The sequence below is a fragment of the Asterias rubens genome, chromosome 5 (assembly GCF_902459465.1).
Source record: "Asterias rubens chromosome 5, eAstRub1.3, whole genome shotgun sequence".
Lineage (NCBI taxonomy): Eukaryota > Metazoa > Echinodermata > Asteroidea > Forcipulatida > Asteriidae > Asterias > Asterias rubens.
In genome coordinates, this window is record NC_047066.1 from 2434938 (window position 1) to 2460225 (window position 25288).

The window sequence follows — 25288 nt, forward strand, 5'->3', positions numbered from 1 at the left end:
TCAGAGGGAGCTGTTTCTCACAATGTTGTATACTATCAACCCCTCCCCATTACTCGTTACCAAGTAAGTTTTTATGCCAACAATTATTTTTTAGTAATTACCAATAGTGTCCAGTGCCTTTAGAAGCAATGTTAATGAGACATCCTGTGTTCGCGGAGCACCTCCGCTCAGGGCTCCCCCTCTCCAAAATAAGGCCAGAAAACAAAAATCCTCGTGTCTAAATTCGATCAAAATAATTTTGAAATTGTCAGTGTTTGTTAGTACAGAATGTTTGGTTAAGGGAATTAAGATTGTTTGTAATGCTTTGTATATGATGTCTATTACTTAAAGACACTGGACACTATTGGTAATTTTCAAAGACCAGTCTTCTCACTCGGTGTATCTTAACATAATATGCATAAAATAACAAACCTGTGAAAATTGCGAGCAGATAATAATGAAATAAAACACACCATTGTCACACAAAGTAATGTGCTTTCAGATGCTTGAGGTCTCGAAATCAAATTCGTTGAAAATTACTTAGTTCTCGAAAACTACCAACAGCTCTCCATTATTCGTTACCATGTAAGTTTTTTTGCTAACAATTATTTCAAGTAATTACCGATAGTGTCCACTACCTTTAAACTATTAATCAATGAAGCAGGCAAAAAAAGTAGCAAAGAAAAAATGCTGAAAATTAAACACATTAAACAAGTAAGTAACTAATATTAATAATGTTAATACAAATAAAAATAAGGTACTAGAACCATGCGAAAATATTATAATTAAAACAAAATAACAACATAATTAGGGGGGGGGGCTTAGATGATGAAATAAATTAATGATTAACGCCAAAGCATGTTTACACTTTTAAGTCAAATTGATTTTACACGCAAAACACTTTTCGTTAAAAGTCAGAACTTCTGAGTCTTTTCAAGCGAATATCTGTGTAAACTGCACGGAACATCAGTCTTAACCTTAAAAATAAATCATTACAGTTCATCACCTCATCTACACTATTTTGCTTCAGCTTAGCTCACTAAGCAGACAGTTCCACCATCTAATTGCCCTTTACAACTCACGGACAAGTGGCACAAATTCATCATGTAACAGCATCCCCCCCACCCAACAACCTTCCCCGCGTAACAAAAATAATTGCCCAACAATCCACTTAAAAACGCCGTTGCTACCTGATCCATGTCATCTGACAACGAAACCTACGCATTCCGTTCATTCACAAAAAACACCCATCGCCGTCTGGTTGACGAGGTAACTTGTTATTACACAATCGCGAAAATACGTTTCGACTCAGTCTTAAAGCACTGGACACCTTTAGTATTCTGCCAAAGACTTCTCACTTGGTGTATCCCAACATAATGTATAAAAAATAATAAACCTGTGCAACATATAAAAGCCTTTCAATTCTGCACTGCAGCCTTAAAATAATGCGATAAAAATTATCTGGTGAAATTATTGTTCCATTGTGACTTATTGCCTCCGTACATGAACAAACTCTTAAAGGCACTGGACATTTTTGGTAAATGTCAAAGACCAGTATTCTCTCTTGGTGTATCAACATGCATAAAATAACAAATTTGTGATAATTTGGGCTCAATCGGTTATCGAATTTGCAACACCCCCGTTGCATTACTTTGTGTGCTTTCATAATAAAAGTCTTCAGACCTGAAATATTTCATTTAGGTGAAAAATTGTCATTTTCTCAACAACTGTGTTACTTATAAGAGGGAGCCGTTTCTCACCATGTTTTAAACTATCAAAGGCTCTCCATTGCTCGTTTTCAAATCAGTTCTTATTCTATCAATTATTTTGAGTAATACCAATAGTGTCCACTTTGTCCTTCACCATTCAGCCTTCCAGCTGCAAGTATAGCCTCCAAAATTATTACTAATTATTCTTGTTAAGTTTTACATTTAACTCAAGTCAGCGCATAATTGTTGTCAGGTTCCGTCAGTTGATTTGTAAAGCCCATATCTGTCAGCCCAGTATAATTGAGTTAAAGGTTGTAAGGTTGGTGGGAGGGGAAACAGACGAGCCTAAAGCAATACTACAGTGCACCTGTTTTGAAAATGAAAGATATTCCATTTTTAAAAATTAAAACCAACAGGCCGGCGCATTATTTCTTCGGTCCTAGACACTTGAAAAAGTTATTCTTAAAAAACAAAACCCCAGTTATCCCACACTTTCAAAATCAAAACATCACTTTTATTTAACTATTTCATCTCTTGAGAAAGTTATTTTTGAAGAAAAGAATTTCCCAAAAATTCCAAGTAATCCCATACCATCAAAATCACAACCAGTTTTAATTAACTATTTCATATCTTGAAATAGCTACCTGAAGAAAAGAATTTCCTTAACCCACATCTTCACAAGCACCTGTTGCTTTTTCCGGTTCACCCTTTTTTTTTGAGACACTGTGTTTCGGGTTCACTTTCTTTTACTTTTTCGAAGCGTAAGTTTGGTCAATATTTGAACCTTGGAGTGACTCATAGTACCTTGATACAAAATTCTAATTACATCGTAAATAATTAATTCGCATGATGTTATGAACAGGTGACTTGTGAATTTTGTTATTAATTTGGTATGTCAAACGGTTTAGTGACGAAACCATTATGACGTTGGTATAATACGGTTGTCCACGATCAATTTCCGCTAAAATCTCTTCAGGTACATCAACACACATTTACATTTAAACATTTCTTATAATTCGATCAACCTACGGTTTCCGATTTTAGCAAATTGCGTTAAAATCCATTTTCGGTATTGAGGTTTTATGACGCAAGTGTAACCTATAGAAATATACTTTATTATTAAAAACCCAAACAAACAAACAAACAACAACAATGCGCATTATTGACAACCCGGTACGTTTTTATAAATCTTGCGGTCACGTTAAAAACAACCCGTTTGGTCAACAACTTTGAGCAACCTAAAATTTGCTTAAAAGACAAAAGAAGAAAATTTCTCAATCGGGGGGGGGGGGGGGTTGGTAACGACAACTTGTATCTGCGAAGGTTACTTTCAGATCTAAATTGTTCCTTGTTGTTTTAAGTTGTTTGTGGTTTTTGTTCGTTTGTTCGTTTGTGTTTGTGTTTTTTTTTATTTTATATTGACCCAATAATAACATGGCAAAATAAATGAGTTTATTTCAAAGACTGGGCTTTAACAATTACCGATAGTGCCCAGAGTCTTTAAGACAAAGTATTTGGTATCTAAATAAAAACCAAAGAGCTCAAACCTGAAAGTTCACTGATTGTAAAATGTCAAACCAGACAAGGGGCTCAATTTCAAACAGTACTAAGATTCATCTTAAAGGGAGGGTACATGTTTGGTAATTGTCAAAGACCAGTGTTCTCACTTGGTGTATCCCATCACAAGCATAACATAACAAGCCTGTGAAAATTTGGGCTCAATTACTCGTCGAAGTTGAAAGAAAAATATAAAAGAAAAAACACCCTTGTTAGACGAATTTGTGTGCTTTCAGATATGAATAGAAGACTTCTAGCTAGAAGTCTTTTATTTTTTTGGTGAAAAATTACCTCTTTATTAAATTAAAAACTACGTTACTTCAGAGGGAGTCGTTTCCCACAATGTAGTATACTATCAACAGCTCTCCAATGCTCGTTACCAAGTTTTTGATTTAATATTTGTTTTAAGTAATTACCAAACGTGTACCTTCACTTATACTCTGTATAAGAATGAATTAAATTCTTTAATTAGAATATCTAAAAAACGGTATTTTAACTCTCAATTCGAAATCAACAAGGGTTATATCAAAGGCACCTGGAATGTGATAAATTCTGTTTTAAATAAGCGAAAATTCAAACCAAACCCTTCCTCCATTGTCGATGATGATGGTGTGACTATTGAAGGTGACAATCCAATTAGTGGTGCATTCAATGATTACTTTGTTAACATTGGTACTAAACTTGCTAACAAGCTCCCAGTTTGTAATACTCCATTCGTAATACTCTATTTTCCTGACCCCTATTTCACCAGAAGAAATTGTTGACATTCTTAACAAGATTCCTTGTGGTAAAGCCCCAGGGTGTGATTCTTTAAGCCTTATTGTTATTAAAGAAGCTAGGTACTCATTGGCAAAACCACTTGCAAAGATCTTCAATATGTCTTTAACTTCGGGAGTTTTTCCAGATGGTCTGAAAAAAGCTAAAGTTACCCCTATCCATAAAGGTGGTGATAGAAATCTCATTGGCAATTATAGACCGATATCAGTTCTTTCGACATTCTCAAAGACTCTTGAAAAACTCATCTATACAAGGCTTTATATCTAAGCATACCCTCCTCTCTGAATCACAACTTGGTTTTAAAGAGAAAAGCGTTCTACGGAGTTAGCGACATCTTTTGTAATAAATAAATTGCTTTATGGCTTTGAAGACAAAAAATTTTCTATTGGCATATTTCTAGACCTGTCTAAGGCCTTCGACACTGTTAACCATGACATATTATTACACAAATTAGAACATTATGGAGTCCGCGGAATAGCGTTGGAGTGGTTTAAAAGTTATTTATCTAACAGAACACAAGTTGTTTCATATAATTCTACAATTTCAACAAAACAAAATATCATCTGTGGAGTGCCCCAAGGCTCTGTTTTAGGACCTTTGCTATTCATTCTTTATATTAATGACATCTGTAACACATCCGATATTATATCATTTTGTCTTTTTGCTGATGACACAAGTTTAGTTCTTAGCCACAGATGCGTTGATGCAGCTGTGAACATTTTAAATTTTGAAGCCGCAAAAATAAGTAAATGGCTTAAAGCAAACAAACTTTGTCTTAATTTGCTAAAATCCAATTATATTATATTCTGTCAAGCTCAACGTAGATATATTCAATCTGTACCCCTAGTTTTGGATGGTGTAGTTCTCAAACAAGTGACACATACCAAGTTTCTTGGTGCAGAAATTGATGAGAATATATCCTGGAAGAATCACTTAAGAGACGTTACCAATAAAGTAGCTAAAAGTATTGGTATAATTAACCGTCTAAGAAAATGCGTTCCTGGGTTTATTTTGCTGACCCTGTATAACTCTTTGGTTCTTCCGTATTTAAATTATTCCATTCTTACTTGGGGTGGTTCCTTGACACAAAACAGTAGACTTCTCACCTTGCAAAAGCGAGCTGTTCGTATTATTTCTAATGCTGGTGCCCGTGACCATACGGCTCCATTATTTTGTAATCTTAGATTACTACAAATTATTGACCTTTACCAACTAAATTTGGGTAAATTGATGTATAAAGCTATGAATAACGCATTGCCAAGTTGCATTAATTCACTTTTCACACTAACTTCCAACATCCATTCACATTATACTCGTAGCACTGCCAAGAAAAACCTGCTCGTTTCCCGCCAGAGAACAACATTATACCAAAATAGTCTTGTTCAACGTGGCGTTATGTTTTGGAATAATTTTAGTTACTCAATTAAATCTTCAATCACTCTTCCTGCATTCACAAGAAAATTAAAAAGCAACTTCTTGATGCTTATTCGTAGGTTTATTTAAGTATATTGTTAACTTACTCGCCATCATATATTAGCCTCTGTCGTGTATTCTGTTTGTCTAGTCTGTCTTGTGTTTTCTTTCTTCTGTATAGTATTTTATGTTGTTTGTCTGTCCATAGGTTAAGGCACAAAAGCCTCTGCTTCACCCTAACCTAATTGTTGTCCTACTTCAAAAGCTTCCTAATGTATAACTATCTAAATCATTGTAAACTTTCATATCCTAAGATACTAAGTAATACTGTAAACTACTCATAATTTGAATATATTTATAAAACTTTGCAAAATGTGTAAGTTTAAATGTAGGGCAGCAATGAAATAAATGTGTGCAAATACAAATACAAATACAAATACTTTAAGATTAGTCGTCAAAATAACCATTTTGTGATTTTGTTTGTGACATCACACTTTCACACTAACAGTAAGATTGACACGCCAAAAGCATTGGTAGCTCTTATTGAAAGCGACCTCCGCTGATCCTCAAAAATAATGCTCGTCTCAAAGTCAAGAAAGAAGACCCACACGAATCCAACCGCAGACGAAATGTTGTTATTACGGTGTGCTGCATTTGAAGTTACACTCCATGTTCAACGTGCTAAAAATCCCTGACAAAAATAGGTCAACTGTTTTGTCATCTGGAAGATTTCGATTATTAAAATCTGCAAACTTTGTCAGTTTAACGTAAATCTGTGGACATTGTGTTTTGTGTCCAACAAAAAGTACACAAACCCTTTAAAGCGCCTTGTGAGCATCCCATTTTATTATTAATACTATTTTTTTACTGCAGTTACCAACTCAGAATCACAACAAGTAGATGTCACTTCCAGAGCCCCGTATTACGTTGTAATGTGCACGAATTTAAATTGGATGTTTAAATTAATAATAATAATAATAATAATAATACTTAAAATTTATATTGCGCCTCTAACCCTATCTATGCTAAAAATTTTAAACTAACTGGAAAGGTGACTATAGAAGAAGACACACTAAAAAAAAGTTTGTTTTTATATATTACATTGAAAATTTAAAATGAATTAACCCCCATAAACCATTGAATACCTTCTACAATTTCCCGCTCAGACTGACCCAAAACGAGTCAGCCCCCCCCCCTTGGGACACACAATCCTGGTAAATTCTGACCCCCCCCCCCCCAGTTTTTAGAGTGGTCTACTTCATAAACAAAGGTTTGTGGTCTGTTATTTTGTTTTGACGGAGAAGCGAACGTTAATGGTTTCCTTCTCAGCGTTTGGTTGATTTTTAATCAAAGACAACCTCGGAAACGATCATAGTAAAGCGGCCCCATTATCATCTTGCATCTTAGCAATTGTTAAGTATGCAAAGACTGGGAGTACATAGAACATGCCATCTGCATATTAAGTGTCATGCAACTGGTTATAGACTTCAACCCCATGGTCTGAACATCCAAGAAGGATTTTGCCGTCTCCTTTTTCCCATAGCTTTTTAGCCTGAGCTTCATTCACTAATATTAATTACTTTTTTACCCCACCTCCCCACCCTTGATGTTGACCTTTGCGTTTCCATCTTCTTGCTTGTGGTCAAGCCAGTCCCTTCCCTTCACCCCACCCCCTTTTTGTCCCCCTATTCATTGTTTACCCCCTGTTTTTCTGTATGTTTTCTAACCCATGTATTTCCACTTCACTGCTTATGTTTCACTTAGTTACCTGTTCATGTTTGTTGTGTTGTCATTTAGCCTTCGAGAAAGACTCTGCTAGGGTCAATACGTCAGGCCATTAACTATTTTTTGCAACTGAGTATAATCAACACAAGTATTATACGTATAGATTCAACTTTGGGTTCCAATTCAATAAAACAATAAAGACACTGGACACTACTGGTAATTATCAAAGACCAGTCTTCTAACTTAGTGTATCTCAACACATGCATAAAATAACAAACCTGTGAAAAATTTGAGCTCAATCGGTCGTCAAAGTTGCGAGATAATAATGAAAGAAAAAACACCCCTGTCACACGAAGTTGTGTGCTTTCAGATGCTTGATTTAGAGACCTCAAATTCTAAAGCTGAGGTCTTGAAATCAAATTCGAGGAAAATAACTTATTTTTTGAAAACCACGATACTTCAGAGTGAGCCGTTTCTCACACTGTTTTATACTATCAACCTCTCCCCATTATTTGTTACCAAGTAAGGTTTTACGCCAATAATTATTTTTAGCAATTACCAATAGTGTCCACTGCCCTTTAGTACAGGGACAAAATAAAGAACAAAGGCTGTCTTCATAATTCAGCTGCTATGTTCTATGTCAGAACTAGAATGTATACGCTTACGGGAGTGTCCTTGTGGGGCCCTTTTCACAACGTCGGTTATGCCCTTGCATGATTAATACACAATTTGTGTTTCATAATATTAACAGTGAAAGTTATAAATAGTATCCAACATTATTAACAAATCAGAAGGGCAAAACTTAAGATTGGGTGAAACCCTTAACCTATTGACAGAATAACACCGGATATAAGACTCACAAAGACAAAGACAAGGGACAATAATCCCAGACGAACACGGTGTACCAACTTGTACCAGAAAGCGAGCCATCATTGCATTGACTCGTACTATTAAGGTCATGAACTATAGTTATAATGAATATGCATTGAGCAGTAATTGTTCTAGTATATTTTGAAAATTTTACGGTAAGCAAATTTGTTTGCTTAGCAGCTCTATGAAATTAGAGGCCCAGACATTACGGGAAGCAGTTGTGACAATTTTTGCTTTCTCCGTCGAAGGATATCTTCCCACGCTTATGGCTCGTCCTTGGCGGGAAATAATTATTTATGACGCGCAAACGGCGTGTTGAAATCTAAGTTGTAATTACTTATTCAAAGGGGCTATGTATAGCGCGACCAAACAGCGGCTGGAGGAACCTAGGTACTAGGTACAACAGATATTAATAGCTTGTGTCATAAAACTGTTGTTGACGAAATGGTGTCTGCAAATTGCATTGTTTTAACAATGCAAAGAAACAGCCACTTAAAAGTGGCTAAGCTGTGCACTCAATTCTTTACCAACGGTTTCCAACGGGTCAATACCCCAATAAGATTCCCCTAGACAATTTAACGTTTCAATTTAATGACTAATATTACGTCCGCAACGACAGTTACCAATGATGTTCTTTGACAAAGGGGAACAGGCCCTACGTAAAATTGGAAGTTCTTGAAAGAGTCAAGTAAGGTATATGTCCATCAAGTTATAAATATTACCCGTAATTTATACCTGATGAGGTGCTGCTTTGGTGTAAGGCCCAGCTAAACCGACTTGCCGGGGTCGAACCTTCCTGAGGTTGGGTGTGTACTACATCCAACGATGTTCAATAACGTGTTCATGTAGTTCAGTGATAGGTGTCAACAAGTATGTACACAGTGTGGGATTGTGTTTGATCGATACAAATGCAATGGCTGCCTGTCTAAAAGGATCAGCCCAGCACTACAGTAGTATTGCCCTGTCCGATCTAGTCAGAACAATGAGGCATAGTTCGGGTATGTACTCCTGACTCCTATTATGGAGTCATCCAAGTGTGTACGGGGATGCGCACAAAGGATGCATTCAAGAAAGTTTCCACACAAGTGTGACGTAATTTATAGAGCACCTGGAGTGCGTTTTGGCGAACCCAACCAAAAACTGTTTCGGTTGTTGGTCGTTGGTTCTGCTGTTCAGACTGAACGACAACCGAGTTGTGAGCTCGGTTACCGTTTTGGTTGTGACGTCAGAAACAGTTTTTGGTCGGGTCGCCAAAACGCACTCCTGGCTTTTTATACTCGCAGCCATTATGAAAAGAGCATGATGGGACTGCTATATGGTTTGGCATGAGAATAAACGAGTTTCAGGAGTTTGAATTCTCGGGAGTTTTACAAAATTTAACCCGTACCACTTTAAAAAAAATATATACAGATAAATAAATGTAAGAAGTTAAAATAAAAAACTCTAACCCAGTTTATTAAATGAACAAAATCACCTAATGGTAAATCAGGAAAAGAAGATGAAGAAGAGAGATTAAGAACCGTATACAAAGTAATATGGAACACTTTAAAAATTTGTTCACTCTGCTTCTTATCCCGACCGAGTCGTGCACTTTCTTTGGCACAAAAAGCAAGGCAATTGGAGCGGGTTTCTTTTTTGGTAGATTTATCTTAAACATTAACGGCAAAGTTATCTTTTGTTTTTGGAACCGTTTGATCATTTTAATCATAAAATATGTAGATGTGTACAATAAGGTGAACATTTTAATTAAAAGGTGGTCGCGTTTTTTTTTAGCTATCGCTGAAAATCCGGAGCGGTTTTGTCTACGCAGGAAGAATTTTCTTAAACCAAAAATACACAATCTGACAAGCGTTATAATCTCATCTTCAATTTTTTGGGGCACAACGGCTGATATAGCCCATAAAAATATTTCTCCGAAGTAAAGTATTTCTCATAATGCTTTATACTATCAAAAGCTGCGGTATGCTTCTAACCAGAGCTGTTTTTATTGCACTTAATATTAAGAGTGATTACATATTATCTGGGAAAACTACAAATTTGAAATCTGATTGGACCATCTGAGATAATCTTTTTTTTTAAACTGTCTTTCGGACACTAAATATACCCCAAAAGACCTTTCATCATGCTCGAACGTTCACCCATAACGTATTTTATTTGTGAAGCCCTTGTCATTGAAAAAAAGAAAACAAATTAATCGGGGTAGAACTGCGTAATCACAAAGCCAACCTCGGGAATCAGCCGTGTATGGGCTCATGGGACCGTGAGGATCTGCCTCGGTAAAGTCACAAAGAACACTGACGCCACTGGGTGGCCGTTTCTTGTGTACTGTGTTTCTAAAACATTTCCATTTCGAAATGAAACATTTGTTTAGGAACTTCTCGACTGGGACCTTGCACTTTAGATTGTATTTGATTATAATAGAGAGATGTTTACATGGGTTTTTGTCAACAACGGTCAAGGCAAGTCATTGCACCTTCTGGGTGCTTTTAAATTAACAAAAAGGCACGGGGAATCCCATTTCCAAGATTTTTTGAATGCCAAGTGTCAGACGTGTTTCAAACTTTGCCTATAATAGCCAGGTGACGTTTAGAAATAGTCTTTCTTATTTTTGGGACGAAATAAGCTACTTTGTATAGTTTGTTCAGTTTCTGTGAGCTTTTAAAACACACCCTCTTGTACGGTATTGGTTAAACTATATAGAGCAATGAACTGGGTCCAATTTCATAGAGCTGCTTCAGCAGCAAATATTTTTTAAAGACAGTGAACACTATTGGTAATTACTCAAAATAATTATTGGCATAAAACCTTACTTGGTAACGAGTAATGGGGAGAGGTTGATGGTATAAAACATTGTGAGAAACAGCTCCCTCTGAAGTGACCTAGTTTAGGAGAATGAAGTAATTTTCCACGAGTTTGTTTTCGAGACCTCAAGTTTAGAACTTGAGGTTTCGAAATCAAGCATCTGAAAGCACACAATTTCGTGTGACAAGGGTGTTTTTTTCTTTGATAGTTATCTCGCAACTCCGACGACCGATCGAGCTCAAATTTTCACATGTTTGTTATTTTATGCTGATGATGAGATACACCAAGTGAGCAGACTGGTCTTTGACAACTACCAATAGTGTACACTGTCTTTAAACACAACTCTCTGTTAAGCAGAAATGAGCAGGATGCAGGTCACATATGGTACATGTGCTTTTGGCTGTGATCGTTTGGCTGATCCTGATCAGCATAATTTATGTTGTGCTTAGCATTATTTTGTTTGTGCGTAAGCAGCTGAGATTGGGCCCAGATGGTTAAACTGTACACAGTGTTGGTTTCAAACCAATTTACAGCAATTTCACATTACAAATCTATCTGCACACTAAAGGCTTCTTCACCTCCTTATAAGATCAATCAAGTGTGCCTAATTAATTAAGTAAACTGCACTGTTAGACCAATGAGGTACAATCAAACACTTACTCAACGGGTGAGAAGTCGACAGTTACTTTATTAATATATACATATTATTGTATAATGGATTCTTTCATTTCATATCAACGGATTGACGTGTGACTATCGCCGTTAGAGCTATTTTTAGAGTTCTCCTTGCATCCACCATCATGATGAAGGGACATATTTCAGATTATAAGAGAGGTTTTTTTTCAATTGGCATTTTAGGTGGGTGGCACGGACCCTTGTTCAAATGTCATACCTCTTCGATTGTGTTGTTTTTCATTTTGTTTTCCACTATAAATAAGTACAAGACGGGGCTTGCAATGACGTGTATTTATATGGTAAGGATGTACAAGGGCAGATGTCAAATAGTCGGCGTGTGATCGAGCGATGCCGTTGGCTGGCTACGACATTAACGCTAAGTGCTGTAACAACGCGCTCGGGATGTTTTGGGCGGGAAAACGAACGTGTAAATAAACCATTTTCGAACCATTTTAACGCATTGTCGTCATGATACAAGGTACATGTCTCGGCCGTCGTATACAAGTGCTTGGCTTCTTATTTGGTATGAAAGCTGTTCATTTGATTGAGACACAACATCAAATATCCGGGGTTAATATAAGTTTAAAAACAAAGGTAGACTAATCACGTCATTCGTGGTTGAATTGAAACCACTGTGTATACATTCTTCCAACGCAAGTTCCGCTATAGCAGAATGATCTATCAGTTCTTGACGATAACCGTTATTGGAACGAATTACTCTCTCTGCGTTTCCTAATAACCTCCATTATACTGTATCAACCATCCGAGGCCACCGGCCCAAGAATGCATCCAAAACGACCTTCGTAAACACTCGGAGAGTGAATTTGTGAATGGAACACGTGATGACGGTGCCAGTCGCAAAAATAAATCATGATTGGGGTTGACGTCGTTCAGTTATTGATTTATCTAGGGGGGGGGGGTTGAGTGCGTAAATACTGACATGCGCAGTGAGGCATTCAACAGGTACACTGTCAGCTTGCTCATACATGTATGTCAACTTCAAGGATATCATTATTGTACACTTTAAGTCGGCACACCACTTGATGGCTACTTTTTAATCAATTTTGGTCCTGTGTTTTGTTCTTGTGTATGCGTCCTTCGTTATCCACATACATTAAAGGTCTTTAAAGTACTGTTAACGTTGTTAACCAGATTGCTGAAATCCTTGTGAAGGAGTGGTGAATGGAAGTACGTGGGCATTTTAATCTATTTAGTTTCTTCTTGAGTTGTTTTCCGTAATGCTACTACAAAACGAAATGACGGTACAACGTGGAAAACTGGCAACAACATGAAAGCTAAAAGATAACTAATTCTTGTGTATTCTTTAAATCAAATACTTGTGTTAAGAAAACAACAATCAGAAATCGAATGAGCATGTTTAATTTTATGTTTCGTCAATGACAGATGGAGCTATTATCTCTTAAGGTAATTGTTTTTTTTATCCCGTAATCTGCCAGAAAACATTTCTTCCCCAAAGTACTGTCTTTATGTTTTGTGCAGTATGCCCCTTCCTTAGCCTTTGCCATTTAACTGTGGTATTTTGTTAAACGAAGAAGAACAACTGGGCAATCATTTATATTGCAGTAGCAAACGTGCTGTATAATAACCCATAAAAACCATGTGTTTTACGTGACTACAAATTCAAAAAAATGGCTGGTTTCGCCTAAAGCGAAACGAAGAAAAACAAGAAAGGTACTTTTTTTAATGAATATTCGTTGAATCCACATCAACTGAGCGGAAGTCAATGTGCTTTAGTTGAGAATAATCCAATAAAAATATATATATATATATATTTTGCTTGACTACAAACTTGATGTATTTGTCTTGTTTCGCCTAAAGTAAAACGAAGAAGAGACAAAAACATGCATTTTTCTTGTATACATATTAAAATCCCCACTTCAACTAACCGTTCATTCCCAGCAGAGTCAAAGTGCTATACAATTGAAATAGAAGTCCAATGTGTTTTACGTGACTACAAAATTCATAAATTAGACTGGTAGCGTCTGAAACTAAACGAAGAAAAAACCACAATTTTTTACATATAAATACTTTAAATCCCACTTCAACTGAGCGTTCGTTTGCAGTACAACCCACGTGCTATATAATTATATATTTATAGGTATTCTCCATCAGGGCCTCGTTCAATCTATTTTCAGGAACTTGACAGAGTAGCACGTCAAACCATTAAGTATTTAGTCAGTCCGGCCAACATCGATCAGGTTCCGATTTTTGTCCGTCTTTTACCTAAGAGTGAATTCCCACTTAGCCTTAGCCCTAAATACCAAGTAAACGCTTAATGGATTTCCTCCCACTGTCTCTATCTAAACACTTGTGTCTCTTTAGCTATCTGGAGATATCGTTTTCTTATTGACAGAGGTTTGTTATACACGAGGTGAACATTTTCAGGTGGGAGGTAGATGCACAGTCAGTGACACACATGACTTGCGGGGATGAGGTGTTCGCAAATACAGTGGTGCTTAGTGAAGTCTTCTGCTAAGCAAGTATCATCAGAGTATCTGCCACATATAAAATGATAGTTTGACTACTGCTTATTATTTCTTCCAAGTACAATTTCTGCTTTTGTCTTCTTTGTTAGACTTATGCGGTTGGATTTTTGTTCTTACATTGGATTATGGTGTTATTTGGTCCGCCTCACCGGTTGTGGTTCAACGTGAATCCGATTTGGTTTTAGGCCTTTACAGTTAGACCAGATTCCAGGTCAAAAGTTTTAACATAAATGTCGAGTCAGCTCCTGGTTCACTATTGCAATGCATTTACACTTGGAATGTGAATGAAATCAAAATCAGTTACCGGTTCACTGTTGCCATACATTTACACATAGAATCTGAATGAAATCAATCATACCACAAGCTTGCCTGTCCATGTGCAAATTATTACATCTTTCAGTAGTAAATTATGAGTATAGGACCACGTATACTTGTTGATTATCGTTACATTTATTTTACGTTCATGTTACAGCTTAGTTTAAGGATACCGTTTACAAAATTCTGAAGCATAAATGTCACTCAATAAGTAATTCGTTGTATCTCTTTTAACAACCGGTTGAATCCATTGGTACAGTTTCCTTTTTTTAAAGTTTTACGATAATTATTTGGTATCCAATCGGGTGATACCTGTACAGGTCTGGAAATCTTTTACGATAAAGAGTGTAAACCCATTGTCTCATTTTAGTGTACACAATGGGACTTTCGATTACAATGAATGGGTAGTTCTCATTGATATATATGTGACAGAGATCAACGGTAGTTCCCACCTGACGTCACAGACTGAAAAGTCAGCCATCTTGACTGAACGCAAAGCTGCGTTTTGTACGTGAAATACGTGCGAGTTTGATCAAATTTTCCTTGCATGGTTTTGTAAGTGAAACATTTACATTAGCTGTGTGGACAAAAATTGAATGCTTAACGCAGCTCTAGGCTGAAGTTGCTCATATAATATGACCATTTTGTCTCAATAAATAATTTACAACCTAAATCACATTATAACATTCATCTATAGACGACTTGATTGCAAATATTGAATTAAATCGTACCACACTGTTTAGTGGCTAACATTGATACAAAACTTAATATCAATATTAGCTATTGGTGAAACCGTGCACTGTCTCGTTTTTCCACAAACCGCTAAGATTCACTTTAGGACGGGCTGTTAATATCACAAGAATACAAATTTGTATCGTGTACATTACACCTTGCATGGCAATTAAGATTTGTACACAACTTAGTTCCTAGTGAAACAGTGTCCTGACTCGTTTTTTTCTTCATAAAACACTAAGATTCTTCAGTTTAAGATGAGTTGTCAATATAATAATTTGTATTGTGACATCACACTTTGCTTGGAACTTAAAATTGGCACACAACTATTATCAATATTAGCGCACGGTGCCCTGATTCTTTTTCACAAAGCACTAGGATTCACTCTAAGATAAGTTGTCAATATCACAAATGATTAATTTGTATTGTGGCCTTTCACTTTCCTTATCAATTATTCTTTGTGCACAACTTAAGGTCAATCTAGCTCTTTGTGAAATCAAGCCCAACCCTTAATTGACACGAAAAGCATATTTGCATAATAATATTAAGAGGAATGTATTTACGTTTGGTAACCAGTCTTATCAAATGGCAATACAAACTATGGTTTATGAAGCAGCTAATAACAGCTTTCGAAAGTATAAAGCATTTTGTAAACCATTTTAAACACTTTGCTTGGAACTTAAAATTGGCACACAACTATTATCAATATTAGCGCACGGTGCCCTGATTCTTTTTCACAAAGCACTAGGATTCACTCTAAGATAAGTTGTCAATATCACAAATGATTAATTTGTATTGTGGCCTTTCACTTTCCTTATCAATTATTCTTTGTGCACAACTTAAGGTCAATCTAGCTCTTTGTGAAATCAAGCCCAACCCTTAATTGACACGAAAAGCATATTTGCAAAAATAATATTAAGAGGAATGTATTTACGTTTGGTAACCAGTCTTATCAAATGGCAATACAAACTATGGTTTATGAAGCAGCTAATAACAGCTTTCGAAAGTATAAAGCATTTTGTAAACCATTTTACTTCGAAGTAATGTGGTTATGAAAAAAGTTGTTATGCCCCATAATTTGAATCTGAGAAGCGTTGCTCAGATTGTGTGTTCTTATGGATAATTCTTCCTGCATGGACATATCATTCGCTCTGGATTTTCGGCAATATCTCAAAAAACGCAACCATCTTTTGAAATTAAACTTTCACATGTTACAGTTTACATCATATTAAAACAATCGAACGGTTTCAATAAGAAAGGTATACTTTACTCTTTTAGATCAGTTTCATTTTTTGGGGGAAATCGAGCCCATCCTCAACACAAATCAAATTTCGCAGTTAGTCCATTTCCTAAACAGAGCTATCATGCGGTTATTTATCCAACATTCGCATCATTCCATATACAAACCCACGCAGTGGAAGTCAATAGAATTACAAGGAACGATTTACAAGACAATCAAGTTCCTTTTAATGTCATCTAATGCAAATAATACCCAACGAAAAAAGAAAATACCACAACACTTTTCCCACAGTATATGCAGCGGTTTAAATGTGCAAATCTTGAACAAAAACATGAAAACCACAAGATTGAAGTGTCAACAGCGAAAGTGTGTTTTTAATTGGGTAGTCCGAACGTTGTCATTGCACATTTCAGTATATGCAAAAAGGTGGTTCGGAACTGTGTGATGAAAAGATGTTCTAAAATCAAAACTTACCAGCCGTAGTTAAAGACTTTATAAGGCACATGGTGGAAAAAGCGACCGGTTGAATCTGCTTCTCAGGATAGTTGTACTGTAGTTGCCTCTCCAACTCACAAATCACTCGAAGTCCAAAAAAGGGGAAAGGCACTCTCCACTTCTCCTAAAATCTACAAACACTTCTCACTCTTACGCGACAATACTCAATAATAATTTCTACAAGAAGCAGCGCGTCTGTGTTGCGTGTGTACTGCTCTCTACCAGCTCGACTAGTTCTGTGCTGCTACTTGGTAACGTTCTCCTTTTTATACGGGAAACCACAAACTACCAAACGACCGGCGATAAAACGAGCATATCATTCACATTAATTTTATCCAAGCATAATTTTCAATTGTAACAAAACGGAAATTGGGCATTACTCAATTTAAGTGGGGGGAATAAAGGGGGCACGTGGGGTACTCGGTCGACCCACTTGTGCAAGACACGGTACGTAGTTCAGGTGACGGTGATCTGGGTTGGAATGTACACAGCTGTGACACCTAGCTGCGGGTATAGGCAAGGCAAAACGATGCGTTAGCGATGCTCTCATCACAGCTAGCTTACTCCCCGATGAGAAAGTCACTGCATTTGGATAAAAACGCCCCCCGAAAAGAGGCAGCTTTTGTCAAATAATCTGCAAGCGGACTCGATTAAACTTGTCCGGGGGTTAAAACGACAATAGGTGAGTGACAGACATACACAGACAAGGAGTCTTTTTTGATACAGTGATGCTCAACCGCGTGGGGTGATGTCGCGAATAAACTGTTGCATGTGGTCTGAACTGTCAATGCATCAATGATGGGGATGTACGCTCAGACAGTTCATATAGAATGATCATGTAGACAGTCATCGCAATGCTTTGTAAAGGCAATACCAAGTGGGTTGTTGCTATGCTTTGTGTGGGCTGTGGATCATCTGAGAGATTTATTCATCATAGCAGAGAACAAATTGCCTCCACAGCACACAGTGATGTGATAACTCAGTAAACGTAACATAAATCAGATATGGAACTTATTGACTTGAATAAGAAATTAAGTTATTTGGGCGGTTGATTGTGTCGGGGTAGGGGGTCCAGAAGAGCTCAACCACAGGCCTATGCTAGGTTTGGGCTTATGAAAATTACACTCTTTTGAAGAGTGCCACCAGGGAACATGAACGTACAAAGCATCGGTGTATATGGGTAACACCCAAATTAATGCAAATTTCCATCTATTAATCACAGCGTACAAAGGTTGGAATGGGATAGCATTGCACATCTGAAAGCTTGGCAATAAATGAACCAGTCGAAGCCTCAAAAAAATGCGTCCTCAAAACAGTGCTAAAGTTGACAACAAATACTATATGATGACTCCCCCATTTGCTAATTTCGCTGTCACTATTGGTAATTACTCAAAATAATTATTAGCATAAAACATTACTTGGTAACGATTAATGGGGAGAGGTTGATGGAATAAAACATTCTGAGAAACGTCTTCCTCTGTAGTGCTTAGTTTTCGAGAAAGAAGTAATTTTCCACTAATTGATTTCGAGAACTCGGGTTTAGAATTTGAGGTCTTGAAATCAACCATCTAAACGCACACAACTTCGTGTGACAAGGGTGTTTTTTCTGTCATTGTTATCTCGCAACTTCGACGACAAATTGAGCTCAAATTTTCACAGGTTTGTTATTTTATGCATATGTTGAAATACACCAAGTGAGAAGGCTGGTCTTTGGCAATTACCAATAGTGTCAAGTGTCTTGAAATTAAACCTACGTTCCCAAACACGCACACCATTTACATCACAAAACATAAACTATTTTCCCCTGTGTTGTTTTCACTCAAGAGCGGCCACTCTATTTTTATGATATTTTTGTCAGAAGAAACTATTTCAAAAGCAAAAATCTCCATCATCTACTACCAAGGGTATTGGCGACCTTTGATTGTCGGTATACGATTTCAATGTTGATACAATTGATCTTTAGCGAACAGACATTAAGAACACACCTGCTAAGTGGTAAGTTACTGTGATTTCAGCTTACAAACAATTGACCGTTGTCCAAACACGATTCGAGCACCTTATAAATGTTAACGGTTTGTTGACAATATTAGACCGATGACGTACTGCCTCATTCATACAGCTTCGTAATTAAACTTGCGTATTAAATTTTTACTAGGGCTACAGTCAAAGGAAAAGTATATACCAGTATAAGGAAGGGAACGTTTATGCAGTCCTCATTAGCTGAGTCTTGAGGAAAATTTTGAACAAAGCTAGTGATTGAGAAATATGATCCGGTAAGTCATTCCACAATGAAGGGGCAGCAGAAGTAAGCGATCTTTCACTCATCATGTTTTGGCCAGTGGTTTACTTAGAAGATGTTTGGTATTTGAGCGCATAGGCTGGAGGTTGGAAAGATGTGGTTGGAGCCCTTCTGAAAGGTTCAAAGTTGAGTTGTCAGTTTCACCAAAGTGAATCGTATTGTGACATTTAACTTCGCTTAACAATTAAAGGCAGTGGAGACTATTGGTAATTACTCAAAATATTTATTAGCATAAAACCTTTCTTGGTGACGAGTAATGGGGAGAGGTTGATGGTATAAAACATTGTGACAAACGGCTCCCTCTGAAGTGCCATAGTTTTCGAGAAAGAAGTAATTTTCCACGAGTTTGATTTCGAGACCTCAGGTTTAGAACTTGAGGCCTCGAAATCAACCATCTAAACGCACACAACTTCGTGTGACAAGGGTGGTTTTTTCTTTCATTATTATCTCGCAAGTTCGATTACCGATTGAGCTCAAATTTTCACAGGTTTGTTATTTGATGCATATATGTTGAGATACACCAACTGTCAAGGCGTGTCTTTGAAAATTACCAATAGTGTCCACTGCCTTTAAGATTGATTTGCAGTTAAGACCGAATATGAATTCTTTGTGAAATTAGGCCCTGCATGGGTGGTTACGTTTCTGAGATATCGTCGAAAAGCCGGAGCGAACGTCCACGCAGGAAGAAAATCCCCAATAACAGGCTATATGAATATTGTTGTGTGTATTATCCTTTCCTTTAGTTGATTTGGTCCATATAGTAAATAGGAATACACAACCTGAGAAACATTACCGACGGTAATGCTTCTCAGATTCAATTTTTGGAGCATTACAACCAATATCTTATTATATGTTGTATTACACATTATACACCGATGTGTGTTAGCACTGTATTCTCAGTTCTTACCCGAGTCCTGTGAAAGAAACCATAGGCATAATAAGCCCGGTTCATACTTCCTGCGAATGCGAATGCGAAGCCAATTTGACGTGAATTTGACGTCACAACCCTCCTTTCGCAGCGATATTCGCAAGTGAGTTGAGGGGAGTTGCCCGCTGCGAATTTTTCGTTGCGAATTTGTGACGTCAACATTCGTATCGCATTCTCATTCGCAGAAAGTATGAACCGGGCTTTACTCGGGTGGGATTCGAACCCACGACCTTTGTAATCACTATCTTTTTACATAATGGTTTACTATAAAAAGCTGCTGATTTTTGGCTTCCAACAAGGATTTTTATTGCCAGTAATGTCAAGAGTGATAACAAAACGTAATACGTTCACTTTAATAAAACACACACACTGCCATACTCGCATTCTCGTTGACTTATCAGAATTGCAAATGTTGTCAACCAAATTTGATTGTTTCAATTTCAAAGCTCACTGAAGAATTAACACTTAAAGGAACACGTTGGATCGGTCGAGTTGGTCTTTGAAAAGCGTTTGTAACCGTTTGTTATAAAATGCATATGCTTAGAAAGACATTTAAAAAGTAGAATATAATGATCCACACAAGTATCACTCGAAATTTAGTGGTTTTCCGTTTACCTCGTCGACAAACACGGTCAGCCATTTATGGGAGTCAAATTTTTGACTCTCATAAATGGCCGACCGTGTTAGTTTGCAAAGTAAAATGAAAACCACGCAATTTTGAGGCAAATGTGTGTGGATCATATTCTACTTTTGAAACATCTTTTTAACCATATGCATTTTATAACAAACGGTTACAAACGCTTTTCAAAGACCGATCCAAGGCAACGTGTTCCTTTAATACATTTATGATATTGATATAATACACCTACATTTCCTGTCAATTCTGGCGGATATCCTTTGTTTTTTGTTTAATACATCAATTATTGTTATTTGTGGTCACACCATTGTTTTTTAGGTCCTAAAGACAACGTATATAAATTGGATATCATCGATCAATAACTGACTGCTTTCAATCTGAAAGTTAACTGCTTATTGTATGTTAGTATTATGTCTAAAACAGTGTAAAGTAGGACTTAACACTTTGCAAGATACAATCTACTGAGGTTTTGTGGAGACACCATGTAGCAAATATTTCATAAGCTGTGGTTGTTCTGAGAAGAAACAGTAATGTGTAAAAAAGTTCAGTACCTTTCCTACAGACGGTACCTTTCCTACAGACAGAAACTGAAAAACTGTCAAAGTTAAGGAAGAGGACGTCCGGGCGACATAGTTACAACATGAAGGACCGGGCTGAATCATGATGGGCCAGATTAAGGTTCCAGGCTACATTTAGGTACACAACTGGGGCCACAATTAGGCCCGGGCTACATTTAGGTCCAACGTTCAGGCTACAAATATGACTGGCTAAGTTAGGGACAATGTTTGGTTCGCATTTTGGTCCCGGGCGACATTTACATTGAGGCTACATGTGTGTATGACCGGGGTAAATCAGATTCAATCTTTGTATCACGTTAGGCCCCGGCTACATTTAGGTACAAAGTTGGGGTTACATTGACCGGGCCTCATGATGTACAATCATTATAACTAAATTAAGGTATGGGCTACATTTAGAGGCCGCAAAACTCATGTGGACTGTTTTTCTTAAAAGAACACGTTGCCTTGGATCGGACGAGTTGGTCCATGAAAAGCATTTGAAACCGTTTGTTATGAAAACGATAATGGTTAGAAAGATGGTTTAAAAGTTAAACAAGTTAAAAGTTGTTTTCCTGTTACTTTGCGATCTAACACGGTCGGCCATTTTATGGCGTCAAAAACTTGACTCCACAAAATGGCCGACTGTGTAAGTTCGCAGAGTAAAAGGATAACCATGCGATTTTTAGGCATATTTGTGTGGATCATTGTATTATACTTTTAAAACATCTTTCTAACCGTATACATTTCATAACAAACGGTTTCAAACCTTTTTTTATAGACCAACTCGCTTTTTCCAGGGCACACTTCATGGGGAATCAGGAAAAGTGCAAAGACCATTAGGAACATCAAACAACAATGTGATCCGATCATCGCTTCTAAAGAACAAACAATTAACAAAGCATGAGCTATTTACGCCTAAAATGTATTCTCATACTTCTAAGATTTGCTTATAAAGGGTCTGTGTATACGTTTGGTAATTACTCCAAACATGAATGTCAATAAAAGCTTATGTGGTAAGACGTACAGCAGAGCACTTTGAAGAACTGCGGTTATGGAAAAATGTATCACTTTTTATCCCCAGAAATATGAATATAGAAATAACTACGTGCATTCCTAATAATAATAACAATAAACAGTTTTTATATAGCGCTTTTCAGACCCAAAAGGCGTCCCAAAGCGCTTCACATTATTACCCCTGGTCACTGCGGGCCTTAATTCACATATGCATTAAACCATCTCAGCTCCCTGGTGGGGGTAAACAGCCTGTGCAACAATGCGCTTCTCGGCTAAATCAATCACAAGAACCATCTCTGCCCTCACAGGTATACCCTTTTACACCTTGGTGGAGAGAAGTAATTATAGTTAAGTGTCTTGCTCAGGGACACAAGTGTCACGACCGGGATTCGAAACCACCCTCTGCTGAACAGATGCACACTGTTAGGGATTTTCTTCCTGCGTGGACATTCACTCGTGTTTTTTGGCGATATCTTCAAAATGCTACCTCCTTTTTAACATTTGATTGTATATCTAGATTGGAACATTCGAAGGGTTCTACAAATCAAACGTACACAGACCCTTTCAAATGAAAATATTTGACCAAAAAGGGTGATGTTCTTACCCTTTATTTTTTTTTGCACCAATTTGATATATATGAAAACTCGAATGACGATTTTTTAAAAGACCGATTACCCCTGAGCGATCGGACGTCATTGTGTAGCTTTTTGTATGCAATGGGAACAATCATTGCTAGCTCAACAGCAGTTCGTACAAAAGAGGCCATTATAAAGGTTAAGCCCATACCTGTGACGTCATGCTATTATTAAATCGCTCCATTATTTTGAACCTCGGGCATCATTCTTTACATAAATTCAGTAATCAAGTGGGATTAATGTAAAAGCAATACTCCGACCTAAAGGTAGATCAGGCTTATAGATGAGTAATAGATAACCCTGATGTAATAATTCAGTGTCGAGATCACTTGAGTGTGGAGATTTTTCTTTTTGAGTGGTATACACTTTTGAAGGCACTGGACACTATTGGTAATTACTTAAATTAACTACAAGCATAAAACTTCCTTGGTTAAAGAGCAATGGAGAGCTGTTGATAGTATAGACAATTTTGAGAAACGGCTCCCTCTGAACTAACATAATGTTCGTGAAAAAATAAAATACTCCAGGCCCGAAGCCTTTTTAGGCATCTTACAGCACACACTTTTTTGCAACAAAGGAATGTTTTTCTTTTATTATTTTCTTGCAACTTTGATAACCCATTGAGCTCACTTTTTCTTTTACATATTTGTTACATTATGCCCCTATGCATATTATGTTGGGATACACCAAGGGAGAATACTTGTCTTCGACATTTACCAAAGGTGTTCAGTGCCTTGGAAGGGTCTTTGATCCCGCGCGGGATGATGTGGGTGGGGAATAAACTATTGCTTGTGAGTTGAACTCTAGGTCAGTGATGGGATGCACAGTTGGTTCATAGAGGAATCAATGTATAGTTTAGATTTACTCCTATCGTGATTAGATCAGCTTTATAGATGAGCAATGGATTAGCCGTATGTAATACAGTGTAATGTAATTCAGTGATTTAGAGTTGATGAATAAACTCTTTATGAGCATCTTAAAAATGTCTATATTGACGTCACTCTAAAAGTTAGTATAATAAGTCTCTACCGTTTGGAGTATTGTTAACATATTATAGGTTTTCACGGTCAATTTCGGAAAAAGAGCAGCCAATTTAACCACCAAGCTATTCTATTTCGCGCGAAATCGAATGCTACTGAAAATGGTCATTCGATTGCGTTTTATGATTAGTAAAATGTAATGTTGCGTCATTCGATTTAACAAAGTAATCATTCAATTTAAAATTCATCAAAGCAGCATTCAAATTCACAGACGCTTCTTGAGGCGGATGTGTCACGAGAAAGAATGACGGTACGCTAAATTGAACAGAGTGCTAAAGGAATTTGACTCGACTCTAAATGAAATTGAATGGCCGAATTCTGAATTTGAAACGCAGTAACAACTGGAGAGGCAAAACAGCTTTAATTCGAAATGAAATTGACTGCTCATTTGCCGAATTTGACCGAGAAAACCTATATTATTCTATTTGAGTAATGATATACATTATTCGATTTGAGATGTACTTTTATTGGGTATAATAGGTCTTTCCCCTTTTGAGTGTTGAGTTAAATTTACTTGTCTTTCCAGTTAATATAATCGCTGATTTTATTGGCATACAACTTGCTTTTGAATATGGAGTTATATTGTCAATGAGTGACTGATATGTACTCCTCTTTATATTTGTATTAAATAATGTACTCTCACTAATACTTCTTGTTGAAGTATTGAGTGTTGAATATTGAGTTGTAATAAATAATAAAATAATAAAAGGTATTTATAGTGCGCTTGTCTAAAACATGATCAAAGCTTATAACCAAAGAAAGTGATAAATTAAAACTAGCAAGAAACAAATCATTAATCTTCTTCTTAGGAAAGTTTTCTTAAAAGTAACAACACAAGAAGATTTACGGACATTAATTGGGAGATTGTTCCAAAGTTCAGCGGCAGATTAATTACAATACGGATCATTAATATAGCGCTTTACATCATTATGAGTGACTGAAATTACTTCCGTTTGACACAATACGCCAATAAGTTCTATATAAGTACTCATACCCACACTAAGTTAGATATTAAAGATTGAGTTAAATTCTTACTTAGGGATTGAATAATATACACTAATTGACTTTGTTGATATAACACACATGTTGAGTATTGAATTTCATACTTATTTGTGGTTTAAATTTACTCGTCTTTCTGGTTGCAGTACTCGTCAAGTTTGTCATTATATGCTTTATGAATATTTAGTTATATAACAAAATTAATAAATAAATAAACAAAAGTTTACTCCATTGACATAATACTCATATTGAGTATTGAGTTACAGTATACTTATTGGGTGGGTTAAAGGCAAGGTACATGTATATATTAATTTTATTTTGGTAATTGTCAATGAACAGTGTTCTCATTTGGTGTATCCCATCATACGCATAAAATAACAAGC

At 36.7% G+C, this 25288-nt stretch overlaps 1 protein-coding gene across 1 annotated transcript in view; it reads right to left on the minus strand.

The window, feature by feature from the left end:
- LOC117291013 overlaps positions 1–17263 on the minus strand; it is a 34289-nt gene extending 17026 nt beyond the window's left edge. The window contains exon 1 of the mRNA XM_033772610.1: positions 16776–17263. Within this exon, the coding sequence (XP_033628501.1) occupies positions 16776–16806 (31 nt within the window). The 5' untranslated portion in view covers positions 16807–17263. The remainder of the gene's footprint in view (positions 1–16775) is intronic.
- Positions 17264–25288: the final 8025 nt, after the last annotated feature.